This window comes from Lathamus discolor, chromosome 1 (assembly GCF_037157495.1).
Source record: "Lathamus discolor isolate bLatDis1 chromosome 1, bLatDis1.hap1, whole genome shotgun sequence".
In the NCBI taxonomy this organism is placed as follows: domain Eukaryota; kingdom Metazoa; phylum Chordata; class Aves; order Psittaciformes; family Psittacidae; genus Lathamus; species Lathamus discolor.
Window position 1 is genome coordinate 121,132,941 of NC_088884.1, and position 19,537 is coordinate 121,152,477.

Here is a 19,537-nt window from a genome sequence, read left to right on the forward strand (position 1 = left end):
TTGGCACTGGAATTAAAAACTGCAAAAAGAGACAAATAGGAAGGACTTGTGTCATTCATGGTTTTGTTATCCAGAAGTACAGCTTATTTTTAGTTCTGATTGCCATTGATGTTTTAATTGGCATTGATTTGCCTCTTGGCTTTAGTGAAGGATATCTTGGGATTTTAAAATGCCAGCCTTTATTCGGTTTCTGTGTCCTTGTTTTATTGAATCTTAGCATGAAGCTGTGGTCCAGTGCCTCATCTTTCACTTACTATGTTCTTCTTTGAGCCTTGGGGAACTGTTTTGAGGTTTTTTTCCCCCAGTTTTAGTTAGCCTACCATCATCCTGGAAAAAGTATCTATACTGCAAGTCGTGCTGTTTAAAGAGATACTCCTTCATGGTTCTAAGTGAGTTTGGATGGACTTGCATGATTCCCTATGCCTTATTCAGTCTTCCTGAACAGAAGTTTACTCCTCACATCTATGAGCTAATAGTGTAATCTGACTGGGTAAAAGAGACCATGCAGAATATATATAACATTACTTCAAAAAATGCTTTAGTCTGTAAAAAAAAAAAAAAAAAAAAAAAAAAAAAAAAAAAAAAAAAAAGAGTGATACAGGATGCTTCTGCTAGGCTGCAATTTTCTTAACAGCTTTGGAAGCAATCCATATTAGTTTTTATTTTTATAATGATTTTCTGATCCAGTTTCAATCACACGTGAAATCTGTGGCAGCTGTGGTTCATGCTTAATTTTTGCTACTTTTGTTCTATCTATGTTGTGGTTCTTTTCTATTGTCTGCTTGTTCTTAATGTTGCCTTTCAGAAACTGAAATTGCCAACTGGGCATTTGCTTTCTGTGTCTTGTTCCTAGCTACTTCCGACTCATCTGTCAACCGTTCAGAGCAGTGAGCATTTCCTTTGTGTTTTGGTCCCCTTTTGCAGAGGCTGTGCTTGACTCTTTCTTTACACTTGTGCTGTATTTTCTTTCTCTTAGAAGTAAGAGAATGATTATTCTATTTGGTGTGATCAAATTATATGCGCTGAAGACTTATTTTCTTGTGCTAATATTAAAGCAGTTTTGTTAGCACTCCAGTAAACCAAGTTAGTATAATAAAATAACACAGCCACATAATTACTGCACAGCATTTAAAATCTGAGCACTGAATGGCAAATACTCTCTCAGTCGTTTTAAATTTTCATCTTTGGACAGAAACCAAGTACCAAAATTCTCATATAAATAGCAAAATGGAAATACTTGGAGAAAATAGATAAGTCATAACACTTTTGGGAAACTGACCTATATGCAAGTACTATTGGACGTTTGTTTCAGTAAGTTTAATGACCATCTCAGTAATTTTCTTTTTCCAATTTAATTGTCCCTGATTGTAAACAATGACTAGGTTCATTACTCTCACTTTAGAAAAGAAGTCTTGGCTTAGGAAGACTTGATCGGAAATAGTTTCTAAGCATCAGCATGGCATCCTTGTCTCTGAATTGGAGAGGCACGGGTTTGGCAGATGTACCGCTCAGTGGATAAGGAGTTGGCTGGAGGGTCGCAGTTAAAGAGTTGCGATCAATGGCTCAATGTCCAAGCGGAGACCAGTGATGTGTGGTGTCCCTCAGGGGTCAGTACTGGGGCCAGCGTTGTTTAACGTTTTGTTTGTGACATGGACAGTGGGACTGAGTTGCACCCTCAGCAAGTTTGCTGAGGACACCAAGCTGTGTGGTGTGGTTGCCATGCTGGAGGGAAGGGAAGCCATTCAAGGGCACCTTGCCAGGCTTGAGGGGTAGGCCCATGAGGACCTCATGAAGTTCAGCAAGGCCAAGTGCAAGATCCTGCACCTGAGTCGGGCCAATCTCAAGCAGAGCTACAGGCTGGGCAGGGACTGGATTGAGAGCAGCCCTGAGGAGAAGGACTTGGGGGTGCTGGTTGCCGAGAAGCTCAACATGAGCCATCAGTGTACACTTGAGCCCAGAAAGCCAACCTTATCCTTGGCTACATCAAAAGAAACGTGTTTACCAGGAGGGAGGTGATTCTCCCCTTCTACTCTGCTTTTGTGAGACCCCACCTGGAGTACTGTGTTCAGCTCTGGAGCCCCCAGCACAAGAAGGACATGGACTTGCTCAGGCGAGTCCAGAGGAGGGCCATGAAGATCATCAGAGTGCTGGAGCACCTCTCTTACAAAGACAGGCTGAGGGAGTTGAGCTTGTTCAGCCTGAAGAAGAGAAGGCTCTGGGGAGACCTTAGAGCAGTTTCCAGCACATAAATGGGGCCTACAAGAAACCTGGAGTGGGACTTTTTACGAAGGCAGGGAGTGATAGGACAAGGGGGAACGGCTTTAAACTGAAAGAAGGCAGATTTAGATTAGATATAAAGAATTTATTTACTGTGAGGGTGGTGAGACACTGGAACCAGTAGCTCAGAGAAGCTGTGGCTGCCCCATCCCTGAAAGTGTTCAAGGCCAAGTTGGATGGGGCTTTGAGCAACCTGGTCTAGTGGAAGGTGTCCCTGTCCCCGTGGCAGAGACTTGGCAGTCTGGGTGGAACTAGGTGATCTTTATGGTCTCTTCCAGCCCAAATCGTTCCATGATTCCATGATTTGTATTGAAATGCATCTAAAAAGGAGGTCTAAGAAGAAATAGATGTAGTTTAACAATTGAAGAGTTAATAACTGAGCAAGTAGTTTTTGGCCCTCTGACAAGGCACCTATTTGTCATTGTAGGCTTAAACTTAATATTACTGTTGAAAAATCTGGGCCCTAGCTTTTGGAAGAGAAGGCTAGGACGTGTTCTAGGACATGACCTGACTAGGACAGAACATTTCAGTATTCTGGAAAACAAGGGCAAACTAGGTTTTTGCCTGACTGTATTATGAGAAGTCAGATACAGTTCTTACCTGTAACAAAGCCTTCTAGAAATTGTTATGTCTTAGGTATCTTTATTTGTCCTGTTTCTTGGAATTCCCAGTTACTTGTTCTCAGCATGTCTCTCTAGAAAAGTGATCACAGAATGAGCTTACTGTATTCTTGCCCTCTTGTTGCTAAGTAGGCCATTGACTGTTTCTGGAAAGGACAACATAAATCCAAAGAGAACCAATTCGTACAGGAGAACTTGAAAGAAATGAATTGTGGCAGTTGCTTCTAATGCCTTTAATAAAATAGATCTTTCATGTTTCAATGGCTTATGAATCCTAATCATCGCCATTTTTTTAAATCTAATAACTGTGAACAGCTTGTGATTCACCATTATAAAACTCATGTCTCCCAGCAATAACAACATGACTGTAGACTTAGTCTAAGGTGGGAATGCCGCCAAAAACAATTACACTTTCTGCATTATCCACTGGATCATCATTATATATTTGGAAATACCATCCCTTTTTTCCCCTTCTTTTCCTGAGAGACTAAATGCCCCAAAACAATTGAAAGCATTTGTCTTGAGACAAAATCTTTGCTTATTTTTAGCAAGCTTTTATTACACAGCATAAGTGCCCTCCCATTTACCTTTAGAGGAATTTCGCACACAAAAGTTCTGAGGTTTGTCAGTGTGCAACTGTGACACTGACTAATGTTGATGAATATTTATTTTTACCTGGATTAAAACTGATTTTACCTGATTTTTCTGGCTGACCCCCACAGCTTGTTGCTTGCTAACATTTATCTTGCATCCAGAGATCCCTGGTTGAATTAAATAAGAATTTGTGGGGCAGGTTTCCTAATAATATAAAAAATATAAAATGTTTTTGCTTTTATCATATTATTTGTTGGGATCATGTAGACGTGTGTAGAAATCAGCTTTTAAGTTGCAGCCTAAGTAGCTAGAACAACAGTGACCTGAGTTACCCAGCTTGAGGTGGTGATTTTTACTTGCCTCTTGCTTTGTGGGGAGAGGAAACCAAAATTGACTATTTACTCACCTTCCCCAGAAGAAGACACGTGCATGTAAGAACTGATAATTTACCAGGTGTAAAGGTTATTAAATGGAGAGGCATTTGCTGTGTTAATCCAAAAGAACTGTGTTTTATCGATAGGCAGTCTGTAACTAGTGAAGAGAGGTGGTGAACCTCAGGGAGGAGGTTCAGTTTGAAAGAACAGCAGTTGTCTTCAGAGGGTAGACTGGATGCATGTTTGTATCACTAAAAAGAGTACAGAACTCCTTCACCTGTTCAAGCACAGGCCAAGGGTATTAACAGGTCCATCTTGTGGGTGGAACGGGTAATAATACCTTTAGCCCTGTCATAGGTTAACACCAGCCAGCAGCCAAGCACTTGCACAGCTGATCACTCACTCTTTCCTGCTCCCAGCGGACATGGGAGAGGACAGGAAGAGCACAGGTGAGAAAACTTGTGGGTCAAGGTCAAGACAGTTTAATAAGTGAAGGAAAGAGAAAAAACAGGTGATGCAAAGGTACTCATTCACCCTTTCCCAAAAGCAGACCAAGGCGGAGCGAGTCTCCAAGTAACAGTCAGAGCCCCCTACTCTCATCGTCCTCTATCACAGGTTTATGGCTGATCATGGCGTTACACGGCATGGAATATCCCTTTGACCAGTTTGGGTCAGCTGGTCACCCTGTGTCCCCTCCTGACTTCATGCTTATCTCCAGCCTAGTCACTTGAATGTGCAGAGGGAAAAAGAGAAAGCCTTGATGCTGTGTAAGTATTTCTCAACAACAGCTAAAACACTGGTGTGTTAGCATTGCTACAGATCCAAGACACAGCACTGTATGGGCTGCTGTGTGGGAAGTGAGTGCTATTCCAGGGAGACCCAATATATGCACACCTTTAAATAATTCCAGTGCGTGTTTGAAGCCTAGTATGTGGAATCTGGGCTCTTTTTATTTGTCCTCATAAATAATTGTGATTATTTTGTGTGGATTTCTTTTCTTTTTCCAAGTGTAGTGTTGGAAATGGAAGTTAAATGGAAGTTGAGATCTATTTAGTTACTTGAGCTCAGGAGTTGAGGACTGAGCCTTAACTAAAACTTCCCAACAGCATGGGCAGATTCAACTTCATTACCCCAAAGATACTGAGCTGCAGCCTGGCAGGGCCAGATCTTTACAGTATCAGGAATGGGAGGAAAGGATGGGGGAGGAACTGAGACAGACTGGAGTACAGTGCTCCAAAGACCCAGGCTTTTGTCTGCTAAGGGTGGCAATGGTGCTTCTGGGGAGGCACCACATAGGGTTTTCAAGTTGTCTGGTGCAGGCAGCTCACCCTGGTTGTTGGCTATTGTAGGCAGTGTTATTTCATCTGTGCCTATAATCACTGACTGGTGGTGGAAGAAAAGCAGTGACAAGAGATGCAATAGCATCCTAGGTGTTGGCAGTACTGGCACAGACCTTGTTTATTTGTCAGTGCTCCTGGGATGACACTGTTGTTGTCTGTCACCTTATATGCAGCATTAAAATGGTTTAATGCAGAAGATCACAGTAGTGTGCCACTAACAGTCTTCTGCAGAATTCTTGCCCAGGGATCCAAATGTAAACTGGTGCTTTATGTTAATACGCATTTTTGAAGGTAGATTATGAGACACCAGCACCTTTATTGTAGCAAGTTCAGAAAGTATTTAGCCTTTGCTTTAGGTGGGAAACAATTGTTCATGAGTGGTGGGGAGGTGGTGGGTTGGTTTTCTCTCAGTAAGAACATAGTCATTAGGAACGGAACAAGGAGTTCCAAGCTCTTCATAAATTCACAGCCTTTTCAGAAACCTTTGTTCAACCTGAGCAGTGTTACACCCTTAATACACTTGGGATAAATATCGGAACTTTACATAACTGCAGTCGAGTGCACAGCACAGTGCACAGGCGGGAGCTGAGGGAGCCGTCAGGAGCCCGCAGCTTGTGCCACAGGGGCAGACGGGACCTGGCGGGACCAGGAGTGAAGGCAGCCAAGCTCTTTCCATAAAAGAAGCCCGTATGGATCACTATCAAACCAGGCATGGTGTTGTTGGTAAGGGCATGATGTGGCAGTTTGGGTTGCAGTTTGCACAGAAGGATGTGCAGGACGGGCACTGAAACCTTGCCATCTTGACCAGGGAGCAGTGGTCCACATAGCAGAAAGCCATGGCCTCTCTGAGCTCTGCACCCACCACAATGGACACGACTGCTCAGACAGAGCTCCAGTGGGAATACACTGCTGCCCTTGTGTCTGGCTGTGGGGTGCCCCCTGTTCTTGTGCCAGTGTCAGGGGACAGCAATGAGTGCTCCTGTGGGAGGTGTGCCCAGGTGGAGGAACTCCTCTGCTTGGTGACAGAGCTCCAGGAGGAAGCGAGTAGGGTGAGGAGTAACAGGGAATGTGTGAGAGAGGCAGAGACTACTGGAACTGCACCCTGCCTTCTCTGGGACAGGCCCAACAGGCAGACAGGACACATGGTACAGAGGATTCCCTATCCCTTCTCTGCCTGGGTAAACGCAGTGAGTGAAGGGGTAGGAGGCAGCGGCAATGGGTTCCTGCCTGGTGCAGCAGGCGCGTCCCCTCTGTGACTGCCCCTGCTGCTCCGCAAGTGGAACCAGACAATAACAAGGACAGTGGTTCACCTAGCATGGAGGTGTCACCAAGGTTAAGTTGGCCGGTACCATGTATCAAAACTGCTTCCATAAAATAAAATTAAGATGGGTCATTGCTGTAGGAGACTCCCTTCTGGAGGAAACAGAAGGCTCAATAATACACAGGCTGGACGCACTTCTTAGGGAAGTCTGCTGCCTCTCTGGGGCCCAGGTTAAACATGTGAAGGGGAAGCTTCCTAGCCCAGTATGACCCTGATTATGACAATGATTATTGCCTATTACTGATTTTTCAGGTGGGCAGCAATGGAAACAACAGGAGGTCCAAGAGCAATCAAGATACTTCAGGGCCTTGGGATTACGGCTTAGGGGATCAGGAGCACAAGTAGTGTTCTTCTCTATCCTTCCAGTTGCAGGGAATCATAGAATAGTTAGAGTTGGAAAGGACCTTAAGATCCTCTACTTCCAACCCACCTACCATGGGCAGGAACGCCTCACACCAAACCATGTCACCCAGGGCTTCGTCTAACCTGGCCTTGAACACTGCCAGGGATGGAGCATTCACAACTTCCCTGGGCAACCGATTCCAGTGCCTCACCACCCTAACAGGAAAGAATTTCTTTCTTATATCCAATCTAAACTTCCCCTGTTTAAGTTTTAACCCGTTACCCCTTGTCCTGACACTACAGTCCCTAATGAAGAGTCCCTCCCCAGAATCCCTGTAGCCCCACTTCAGGTACTGGAAGGCTGCTGTGAGGTCTCCACGCAACCTTCTCTTCTCCAGGCTGAACAGCCCCAACTTTCTCAGCCTGTCTTCATATGGGAGGTGCTCCAGGAAGAAATGGGAAGAGCCAGCAGAGCAATCTCTGGCTCTGAGCATGTATCACCAGCAGACTTTTTGGAGTTTTGATCATGGGTCAATTTACATGACACCAGGCTTGCTGGCAACAGACAGGGTACACCTGTCTTAAAGGGGGGGAAATGATCTTTGTACAGGAGTTAGCAGAGCTCATTGAAAGAGCTTTAAACTAGACTTGAAGGAGAAAAGGAACAAATTGAGGCTCACTCAAGGTAAGCCTGGGGGTGACATGTCAGTGTTTGGAGGATGGTGTGTTTGTGAGTCTGTTGCCTCAGTGGATGTGGGGATTGAAGATCCATGCAGCAGCAAAATGCAAAGGCTGATGTCTTAGAAACCATGGAATCACCTGAAAATGGTCACATAGGAATTGGGGCTTTCCCCCCCCCCCAAAAAAAAAAGCATTGGGATCAGTAGCCCAGGTGAAGTGCATTTACACCAGTGCATATAGCATGGGCAACAAACAGGAGGATCTGGAAGCTACTGCACAGCAGGAAAACTGTGGTATAGCTGCCATCATAGAAACATGGTGGGATGACTTGCACAACTGGAGTGCTGCAGTGGATGGCTATAAATGCTTTGGAAGATATCAGCTAGGTAGGAGAGGTGGTGGGGCAGCCCTGCCTTTTAGGAAGCACTTAGGTTGTCTAGAGCTTGATGATCATGAGGATAGTGTTGAGTGTTTATGGGAAGGCCAACAGGGCCAATACCGTGGTGGGAGTCTGTTGGACTGCCTAACCAGGATGAAGAGGCAGACAAAATATTCTATAAGCAGCTGTAAGAAGTCTCACAATTGCTAGCCTTGTTCTCATCATGGACTTCAAATTATGAGAGGTTTGCTGGGAATCCAATACAGCAGAGAGAAAACAGTTTAGGAGGTTTGTGGTGTATGTGGAAGATATTCCCTGACACAGCTGGTGAGTGAGCCGACTAGGGAAGGCGACCCACTGGACCTGCTGTTTGTGAACAGAGAAGGACTTGTGGGTGATCTGATGGCTGGAGGTTGTCTCAGACACGGTTATCATGAAATTAGTTTTCTGTTCTTGGAGAAATAAGAGCAGGGATCAACAGAACTGCTCTCTTAGACTTGCAGAGGGCAGATTTTGGCCTTTTAGGAGCCTCATTGGCAGAGTCCCTTGGGAGGCAGTCCTGAAGGGCAAAGGAGTCCAGGAAAGATGGACATTCTTTAAGAAGGAAATCTTAAGGGCACAGGAGGAGGTCATCCCCATGTGCCAAAAGATGAGCCAGTGGGGAGACAACTGGCCTGGCTGAACAGAGAGCTTTGGTTGGAACTCAGGAAAAAAGGAGAGTTTATGACCTTTGGAAGAAGGGGCAGGCCACTCAGGGAGACTACAAGGATGTCGCCAAGTTACGCAGGGAGAAAATTAGCAACTAGGACTTAATCTGGCTGCTGCCATAAAAGACAATGAAAATGATTCTGTAAACATATTAGCAACAAAAGGAGGGCTAAGGAGAATCTTCATCCTTTATTGGATGCAGTGACAAAGGATGAGGGACAAGTACTTAATGTCCTCTTTGCTTCAGTCTTTAATAAGACTGGTTGTTTTCAGGCTACCAAGCAGAATGAAGCCCTTATAATCAAAGGGGATTGTGTGTGTCCAACTTAGACACACACACAAGGCTATGGGGCCAGTTGGGATCCCTCCAGGTGTTCTGAGGGGTCTGTGGAAGTATTCACCTAGGCACTTTCCATCATTTGTCAGCAGTCCTAGCTAACCAAGGAGGTCCCAGTTGGCTGGAGGTTAGTATATGGGATGTTCATCTGCAAGAATGGGCAGAAGGAGGATCCGGGGAATACAGCCCTGTCAGCCTGACCTTGGTGCTGGGGAAGGTTATGGAACAGATCATCTTGAATGCTATCACAAGGCATGGACAGGACAAGCAGGTGATCAGGCTCTGTCAGCATGGGTTTATGAAAAGCATGAACTGCTTGACTAACCTTATGTCCTTTGGCAAGGTGACCTGCTTAGTGGGTGGGGGAAAGGCTGTGGGTGTTCTCTACCTAGGTGTTAGTAAAGCCTTCATCACCGTTTCCCACAGCATTCTCCTGGAGAAAGTGGCTGCTCATGGCTTGGATGGGTGTACTGTTCACTGGGTAAAAATCTGGCTGAGTGATGGTGGATGGAGTGAAATCCAGCTGGTGGCTGGTCACAAGTGGTGTTCCCCAGGGCTCAGTACTGGGGCCAGTTCTGTTTAATGTCTCTATCAGTGACTGGGACCAGGGGATCGAGTGCATCCCCAGTAAGTCTGCAGATGACACCAAGCTGGGCAGGAGTGCTGATCTGCTTGAGGGAAGGAAGGTTCTACAGGGGGATCTGGACAGGCTGGTTCAATGGGTAAAGGCCAGCTGGAGGAGGCTCAGCAAGGCTCAGTGCTGTGTCCTGTACCTGGGTCACAACAACCCCATGCAATGCTACAGGCTGGGGGAAGAGTGGCTGGAAATCTGCCTGAGGGAACAGGAGTTGTGTGTGTTGTTCGACAGCAGCTGAGCATGAGCCAGCTTGTGCCCAGGCAGGCAAGAAGGTCGGTGGCATCCTGGCCTGTATCAGCAATGGTGTGGCCAGCAGGACCTGGGCAGTGCTCATCCCCCTGCACTGGGCACTGGTGAGGCTGCACCTCTAATCCTTTGTTCAGTTCTGGGCCCCTCACTATGAGAGAGACCTTGAGGTGCTGGAGTGGGTCCAGAAAAGGGCAATGAAGCTGGTGAGGGGTCTGGAGCACAAGTCTGATGAGGAATGGCTGAGGGAACTGGGGTTGTTTAGCCTAGAGAAAACTGGCTGAGGGAAGAACTTATCACTCTCTGCAGCTACCTGGAAGGAGGTTATAGTGGGGTGGGTGTCAGTTTCTTTTTCCCAAGTAACAGGGCAAGAGGAAACAACCTCAAACTATGCCAAGGGAGGTGTAGATTGGATATTAGGAAACATTTCTCTGCTCCAAGGGTTGTCGAGCACTGGAACAGGCAGCCCGGGGAAGTGGTTGAGTCATTGTCCCTGGAGGCATTTAAAAGACATGTAAATGTGGCACCTGGGGACACAGTTTAGTGGCGGACTTGGCAGTGCTGGGCTAATGGTTGAACTTGCTGATCTTAAAGGTCTTTTCCAGCCTAAATGATTCTATGATTCTGTATTGAGTTGCAGTTGGAACAGAAGAGGTCTGACCATCGTGTACCCTAACTCTGGAAAACCTGCATCACCTTTTGCAAAAGGCTATTGCTCATCAAGTTTTCTAATCATTTGCCTGAGGTGGAATTTTGACCTACTTAACGTTAATTGGTGATAACTGCTGAAACTGGCAGACTCAGAATTTCACCAGTACTGTTTAGATGCTTTGAGTATAGAAATAATTAAGGTATGGGAGATGCCTGGTAGCAAAGATAGACAGGCAAAGCCATGAAAGGAGAATAGCAAGGAATAATAGGCATGAAGTGGTGATTTTTTTTAAGGTAACTGTAAAAGAAAATATTGTGTTAATATTAATTCGGATCTGAGACGTTAAAAATAAATGAACTTATTTTTGCTTTTAAGTGAATTGTATTGAGGGATCAATGCACTAAATGTCAGGGCAAAATTAGCTTCAATTACACTGTGATTTCTATCTATAAGCAGGTCAGGTGTAGCAGGGATTTCAATGAGGCTGACTAGATTTATTTTCTGGAAGGATGTCTCTCGTTCAAGGTGACTGTGCAAACCCAAGAGCATATAGGTGATAAATGAGAATTACTCAGAGGTGAGCATTTCCTTAAGGTACACTGCTTTTAGAACTTAGGCACTAGCATGGCCTGCAGTGTCAAAGCAGAGAACTAGCTCTTTTGCACAGGCAGCAGTGGTCCGTAGTGTTCATTGGTTGGCTTGAATTGTCTCCAGTGGTAGAAAGTGAATAATCAGCATGTTATTTACACCTTTGAGGTTATTCTTTCTGCAGCATGACTGCAAGTGTCATCTAGAAGGACCAGCTTTTGCTGAGTCTTACAAAGCAGGAATTCAAATAATGCTTTTAAACAGAAGGGGTTTAAATCAAATCAACTCCTTACTTTTCCGCTGTCAATGGATTTGCTTCTAGTTTTGGCTTTATATTTCCCCAAATGGGAAGTTATTTAAGGCATTTTGCAGAAAGCTCAGTGAATCTCAACCTCAGAGCCAATTTATTTTTAACATGACAAAAAAAAGTTCTATTTCCATAACACTGTGTGTGGTCGTAATGACTCATTTTAAAAATTACAGCTGTGATTGATGTTTGCATCACTCGTCTTTACAATATAAATTGAATTTAAGAATAACTTGGTGAGTTTTACTTCTGAATTAATTGTCTAGGAATGTGAACCACATCTCTGTTTTTTTTCTTGGCTGTTTTGTTTCTAGTGGAAACTTTTAATAATACTAAAAAATAATAATCTTCATAGATTATTACTGTTTTCTCCTGGTATTTATGTGATCAGACATTTTCATTATTTGTCATAAATATATGCGATAGAGTTTTCAATAATCTCAAAAAAATTCTCCCACCTAATTGTTTTTCTTTCTCCCTCCTAGTCTGCTCCCAGTTTTCAAGAGGAGTCTTTGCTATTTTTGGATTCTACGACAAGAAGTCTGTAAATACCATAACATCATTTTGTGGGACTCTTCATGTCTCCTTCATAACTCCCAGCTTCCCAACAGATGGAACACATCCCTTTGTCATTCAGATGAGACCTGACCTCAAGGGAGCTCTTCTTAGCTTGATTGAATACTACCAGTGGACCAAGTTTGCGTATTTGTATGACAGCGACAGGGGTAAGATGGGGTGCTTTTTATCTGCGTGCTGTTTGCTAGATGTATCTCACTGAAATACTGAATTAGTATTAGAAAAGTAAATGAGTAAAGGAATATTTACTTGCAGCAAATGTAAACGTAAATTTAGAAATGAGGTTTTGGGACAGAAACAAAATTGTTTAAATGAGAATGACATTATTACAGTGTGTATGGATAGAATTGCGAATGTACTGGTAAGTGATGTGAGATTAATGAGATGTTGTAAATCAGATCTTATGGAAAGTTTGTTCTTTTTTTATAAAGAATCATCTAAGTAGAAAAAGTAAACATCTGAGTGTGAAGGGCAATCTGCTACCACAGATTCACGCTGTACGTGCAAAATAGATAGCTGGGCACCAAGCAAGCAAAAAACTTGGATGCAGTCCCTGCTTGTTTGGAGAGTGCTTTTCATAAAAAAAAAAAGGGGGGGGGGGGTGTTCATAAACCCAAATCCACTGCTTGTGAGCAATTTACTCTGCAGTACAACCTTCCCAAGTCCTATGCCCCTTTCTGGCTGTAGTAACAGTAACAGTGTATGGACTGGGAAAAATCACTTAGAAACTGTGGTATATCAATTAATTTTCTAAGAAGCAGCAGTGTTATATAGAAGTATGGGGTCTTTTTAACTGGCCTTCCTGGAATTCCATTATTGTCATTCTGTTTTCAGCTTCCACTCATCTAGTATTCTGGATAATTTTGTTTCTATTCTTACCTTCTCTTGTTGCCTTCTAAAAGGCTGTTTTGTGGCTCAACTGCATTTTCATTGGTCAGAGTTGAATGTTAAGTAAGTGCACATTAAATGGTAAGATGCCACTAGATTTAAAGGACACTTATACCACACCATGGTTTGTTGAATAGTGGGCAGCGTTGGAGTCTCTGCATTCTGATGCTGTTTTATGCATTATGTTGTTCAGAAGCTGCAAAGACTTCCTCAAGACAGTTTATCGCTGTTGTAAGGACTAAAGTTAGAAAAACTAATATTGGTGTGTAGCCTCCAAGAGTAATGTCACATGCGATGATGAACCTGAAGCACATTTCTCTGGCAAATCCTTTTCAAATTCACATTAGTATCAGAAACATTCAGTGTCCTTTTAGAAAGGACAGATGTAAAACTACTTGCTTAGCCAGTACTCTTGTCAATCAGCTAGCAGTGTGCAGTACATGACCTGCATGTGATTTATATTTAGGAAATACTGAAAAACACCTAGTTCTTCTTGTAAGCTGCACTGGCTGAACCTGGCCAGGAATAACAGCATGAAATTGTTACTTGTAGTCACCCTTTGGTTATGCCTTTTTTCTTTATTTGTTTGTTTTAATTGTTGCAAGGCACCCCAGTGATAACAAGCTCCAAGGCATGAAGCTCCTACCTCTGTGTTCTGTAAATCATTGCTCCTCAGGGCTCCCACTGATTGCACAAGGTTAACCTGCAGAGTCAGGCAGTTATGTACTCAGCAGTGCTGACATCAGGCCCTGAATACGCGGGGTCCACAATTCCTCCAAACACTTTTGCATAAATGCCAAGGTAGAGACAGTGACAGGTCATTCAAGAAATGATACATAATTTAAAATTATTCCACCTCCAGGAATGAGATAAGAAAGGAGAAGAGACTTGCTCCTTATGGAAGCTGTGAAAGCTAATGGGAATTAGTTTGATTACTTATTCCAAAGGAAGAATATATTGCTACTTTCACAACTCCTCTGTGGTCTGGGACTGCCTGGTTAAAGTGCAGGCAATTTGTGTCTCATTTCTATCTATAGGAAGTGAAGCTATTCAGTATATGCATGTCCAAGCTCTTACTGGCTTAATATGTCAGTTGCTCTTGAATAATGTTAATTGCTGACCTTTACCCTCCTTGTGTCTTCTGTGTTGCCAATATTAAACAGTGAGTTTTGGAAAAAGTAGAGTATTGGAGGATTCTAGATGTAACAGAATTGCTACTTTAGATAGTCTCTGTTCATTCCTCCTTTGCAGAGCTCATCGAATTAAGAGTTTGTCTTGTGGTCAGCAAAAGAGGTTCAGGTACCTGAGGTTCCCAGACAAGTATTCTGCAGTTTAAAAAATGCAGCTGAAGTTGTTCGAGTATTTCTTCTCTGTGGAGTCCCACTTCTGTAACCACTCTCCACATACTTCCACATCCACAGAAGTATCACTGCGAATGCTTTTGTTTGGTTGGTTTTTCATTCTTTTGCAATGTGTGTTGCTCTCAGAGTAAACTAAACTGTGTGGGTTGACAAATCTGCTACCTGTATGAAAACAAGAAATCCAGGCAGCCATTTGGTAACTCTGCAGAGAACACCTCAAGAAAAATCAGTCCTTAGGCAAAATGGAAGATCAGAGAAATAAAATACAGAAACCCTTTGTAATAGATAGTATTATCATTAATAGCCCATATCAGTTTATGCCTAAGATGCTATTTAACCCAGAGTAAGCATATACACAGATTGGAGGACCTGGAATCTACTAAATGAGATCTGAAACAATGTGTTTCAGTCTTTGGGGGGCTTTTTTGGTGTGCGTTTTTTTGATTGTAAGTCTAATTTTTTTTCTTTTTTAATAATACCCTCTGCTGTCCATAAAATTGTTCCCTAGAGTTAGATAGAATTTTCTGGAAGGAATTTAAATATAACAAGTCTAATTCCTGTACTGCTGGAAATGGTTAAAATGGGATTTGTTGTATAGCATAAATTAATTTCCAGCAGTTATTTTCATGGTTTTGTACTCTGTTATTTAATCCTTAAAGAAGAAAATGAGTCAAGTAAAATCTTCACTGATTTTGCAATATATTGTAGGCAGTTGCAGCTGTACAGACATTATTACAGCTTCCTGGCAGGAATGTTCCAGAAGGATAATACAGAAGTAAAATTCTGCAGACTACTCGTAGGTGTTAGCATTAAGCTTACTTCTGTATATGGTAATATATCTCAGCACATCTATTTTCATAATCGGGGATATGACTGTAGGCAACAGAAATAATAACTCCATTAACACAACTGCAGAACATGGGAATTTTGCCATAGACCTCAGTGAGGTCTGGGTTTAAATACAATACTACTCAAGCACTGAGAGCAAAAGCAGTTCAGTAGTGTTTTGTAATGAGCAGCTGATCCTCTTGCCATAATTGGATCACTTTTCTCCTAGAAGACCTTTTTCCCTTTATGTGGAATTCCAGCAGCGGATCAGTGAAACCGGCAAAGTCCCGTTCTGAAGAAGGTTGAAGCGAAACCAAAAGGTTGTATTTACAAGGATCTACACTGATTCCTTGCTGCAATGTAAATAGGAATTTCATACAATAGGAACTGATTTGGCCCACATATACCTTCATTTCTGCAACCTAACAATGTGTGACAGGTGGAACAAGTTACAGGGAAATCTTAAATAAGTAATCTCATAAATCACATTCTATAAGCTTGTTATTCCTAAAGCTTTATCAGTCATATCTTCTGTTTTCTCCTGTGCTTCACTAGGCTTATCAACATTGCAAGCTGTGCTAGATTCTGCTGCTGAAAAGAAATGGCAAGTGACTGCTATCAATGTAGGAAATATTAACAATGACAGAAAAGATGAAACTTACCGTTCACTGTTTCAAGATCTAGAGGTAAAAAAGGAAAGGCGAGTGATTTTGGACTGTGAACGCGATAAAGTCAACGACATAGTTGATCAGGTTTGTTATTCTCTGTTCCTCAGTGACAGCAGTTAGCTATATAAGTAAATATAATTAATTCATTTCTCTTGATCATGTTTTTGTGATTATTATGCGTCATTTGAAAGTGACAGATTTGTATTGAGGACCGCATCTATATTGGGCGGAAAGTGAATATACAAATCCTATAATCCCCCCCCCCTTTGCTCAAAGGCAAGATAATTCCATCTGGATGCTCCCATATGGTTTTATATAATGACTATTTATTAAAAAAAAAAAACATCATTAAGGCTATTTCAAAACCTAAGTAGTAGACTACATTATATGTATTTGATGCACTATTATATATGGTGCGTTATAAAAAATTATATAATGCCTAGAGATTAGTTCTCCTTACACCTAGAAAGTGTTTCTACTTCTAATGCTTTTTGCAAGAACCTTTTACGTCTTGTGAAAGCTGTATCAACAGCTTCTGTTTTTCATTTAACTCCCTTTGGAGTTCATGTTTCTAAGCTCTTTTGGTCATTCATACTGTACATTTGTCTCCCTCTTTAAAGTGTGTTAGCCAAAATTGCCTGCTGTTTTCCATAGCTAAGGCCACCTGAGCTTTAGACAAAACAGAAAATTTATGTCTTCTCTCCACCCACACGTATATTATTTGCTAAAATACTTTTCTTTCTCTTTCTCTCTGTTTTACAACAGCATCATAGTGCTTTGATTCAAATTATTGCATTACCTTCAAATCCACCTCTTCAGTCCTAGTGTCTAGGAAGGTCTTACTGTCTGTATCTTACTAGTTCTTTTCATGCATGCAGAGCACAATGGAAAATTGTAAGGATAGCTCCCTGCTGGCTTGAGCTTGACCATGTGAGACTGTGCAGCATCTGTAGGAATACTGCATCAGAGTGTATGTGTATTGGTTTGAAGTTTATTTGAAGGGCTTGTTATTTTGGGCTTTGTTATGAAGGTTGTTACATTTTGGAAGGGCTCAGGCAATGAATGAGCAGTGTCCTAAGTGGTATGCACTGTATTTGTCTATTTTATTTGGAATTTATAGCCGCAAACTGTTCCTCTAATTTTCAAGATCTATTTGAATTTGATCCTGTTCTACAAAGCATTTGCAGCCTCCCTGTCATTCCTCTGCAGTTTTTTTAAATCATATTTTCTGACTTGTTGCCCAGGTTGAGAAATGTACTGAGTAGAGCAATGCTTGAGAGAAACGGTACTTACAGGTACTCTCCAGCTGGTTCTGTGTGTCTTTGCAAACAGTTGTTCGCTTACCTTATAGTGAATTGTCTTGTCCATGTTCCTTTAAGGGCTTGTATGGTGTCATACAGGACAAAAGCCTTATTAGACTCAAGATACATCACATCTGCTACTTCTTCATTATCTATTAGGTTAGCTGTCGTGCCAGAGAAAGAAGTTGCTTTGACATATTTTGATCCTGACAAGACTTATGTTGACTGTTTATCCTCATCCTATAGATTCTTTTAAAATTGTGTGATATTCATTATAACCTTTTTACTAATACAGAAGTTTGGCTGACTGCAAGGTTTTTTTCAGTTTCTCCTTTTAATACTTTTTAAAGACAAAACCCCTCTTTACCCTTTAGGTAACACTCGTTTTTACTGTCTTTGTTTAATAACAGACCTATTTTTTTCCTTGGCTCTTCATAGTATGATTGCAGCTCTGGGATATATTTCTTGCCCTAATTGTACTTTGATTGATTCTGCCCCGCTTTGAGTCTTAGGTTTTTTTCAACTTATCCCCACATAGTTGTGCTACTCCTTAAGCATATAGATGGATAAAGCTTCTGTTTCTTAAGTCCATTATGTTTGCATCCTGTTTCTGTGACTTCCTTTTCTTACATAAAACGAGAAACCCACTTTCAATTTCTCAAGTAGCTAAAAAAAAAAAAAATAAAATAACTGTTTTTTCTATTATTTGTCTCTTAAAATGAGAGGTTGTGCTGAACAATGGATTTCCTAGCCTATGAGTAGCCTTTCAGTGTATTCTTCTAATTTTCTTCTCTAAAAGCAGAATATGTACCTCAAGTCTTGCTTAGCTACCAAATTTTTGATTCCTGTCCCCCCTTCAAAAAAAGACTGCCACCAAAAAAACCCTCAGCAGTTTCCTTCTTTTTATGACTCCTTGTATCATCAAGATCCTTTTTATTTTTCTTTGTATTTTTACTGAGATATATGCAATAGGCTTTCTGTTGACGAGATTTTTCTTAGTGCTGAAATTTTATTTGCATTCTTGATACATAGAGCAGCAATTTCTCTACTTTCTTCCTTGCTTTTTACTCCTGAAGAAACATACTGTAGTTCTTTGATTTATCCCACTAACATTTTAAGCTGTGGTGGTAGCCTCAGGTTCACCCAGTTATGCTATGTGTATAGTCACACAACGTGTTTGTGAAGTGGTTTCATCATTCTTGTTTTTTGTCTCATGTTCTAGTTTCTTTCCCAGATTTCAAAGATCTGTGTAAGTTGAAAAATTTTTCAGTTCCTCAGCTCTTCTCAGACTAGTTTATATTCCTCTTCTCTGCTTTGGGAGGTCAGTGTTACCATGCTCTTCATTACATAGTCTCTATCTCTCTCTTCTGAGCAAGCTTCTTTTGCTGAATCTCATTTCCCACTGATAACATCCTATGGGCAACTTTGCAATTACTGCCACTTCTTGTCTGTCTCTGCTTGAGATGCTAGTCTAAACTAGGGACGCTGGTGAATACTTTTTATGTCCACAGCTTCTTCATCATGGCTTCTGGAGAATATTCTCAGAGTTTTAACTGGTAGCATCCTTATAATTCATACAGATGAGTGGCACAGGGCAATGTTTGAGAAAGCTAGATTAATGAAAGAGTACCCAGTGGCAGTTAGAGCAGACTTACTAGCCATTGATCCAAAGACTTACAGCTACTGGTTGTTTTCTCAGATTCTAGTGATGAAGAAGGGTTCGGAAGAGCTACTAATCTGTTTGGTCTAACTGAAGTTTCTTTGGAAGCAGCAGCTGCAGAAGAAATATATCTCAACTTAGTTCTTAAACCTTTAATAAGTAATGAGTTTTAAGCAGTCTGAACCAAGTAACTGTTTTAGAATAATTAAGTTAATATATCATGTATATATTCAGCTCAAAAGGGATAACTGAATAACTTCTGGGACCTATGTAATGCAATCACTGTTGGTCTCAGGTTCCAGTAACATAAAACACTGCTTTCAGTTACATTTCTGTAACTTCATTAAAGCAAGTGTGTGGAATGTCATTCGCTGCTAGCCTGATAAAACTTACAGGATGCCTGTTCTGAATATTTTAGTTATGTATTAAATGAGGAACTAAATGAATCCTTCTCTCTTGATTTGTTCTCATTGTTCAAAAGACGGAAAATTCTCTAGAGTCCTCTTATCTCCCACATCCTTTTTCTGGAGAAGTGTTTTGCTTCAAAATGCAAACTTCTCCATGCAGACATAGTCTTAATTAGTCTTCTTTGGGAGACTATACTACATGTCTACCAATGGAGACTTCTGAGAAACCACCACCTGGCTTTAAGGGAGATTATGAGGAAGCCTTAGGGCAATAAACAGTCTGAATGTTAAAAGACTTCCTCATAATGTAGATTATTTCATTAATGTCAGTAGGCTTTTAAACTTTTTCCAGTTCAGGGAACATTATAGTTCCGCTAAGAAGGGAGCAGAATCTGAGCAGGAACGTCTCAGGCACAGTGCTTCTACTGTTCCATGCCTGCTCTTT

General features: G+C 41.8%; 1 protein-coding gene across 4 annotated transcripts in view; it reads left to right on the forward strand.

The window, feature by feature from the left end:
- GRIA2 (glutamate ionotropic receptor AMPA type subunit 2) overlaps positions 1-19,537 on the forward strand; it is a 94,247-nt gene that overhangs the window by 32,687 nt on the left and 42,023 nt on the right. For 3 of the 4 annotated variants that reach the window (XM_065693395.1, XM_065693406.1, XM_065693412.1), the window contains exons 3-4: positions 11,889-12,128; positions 15,612-15,808. In XM_065693395.1, the coding sequence (XP_065549467.1) occupies positions 11,889-12,128; positions 15,612-15,808 (437 nt within the window). Of the gene's footprint in view, positions 1-4,592; positions 4,633-11,888; positions 12,129-15,611; positions 15,809-19,537 lie in introns of those variants that run through there. The other variant, XM_065693389.1, reaches the window with a different exon arrangement.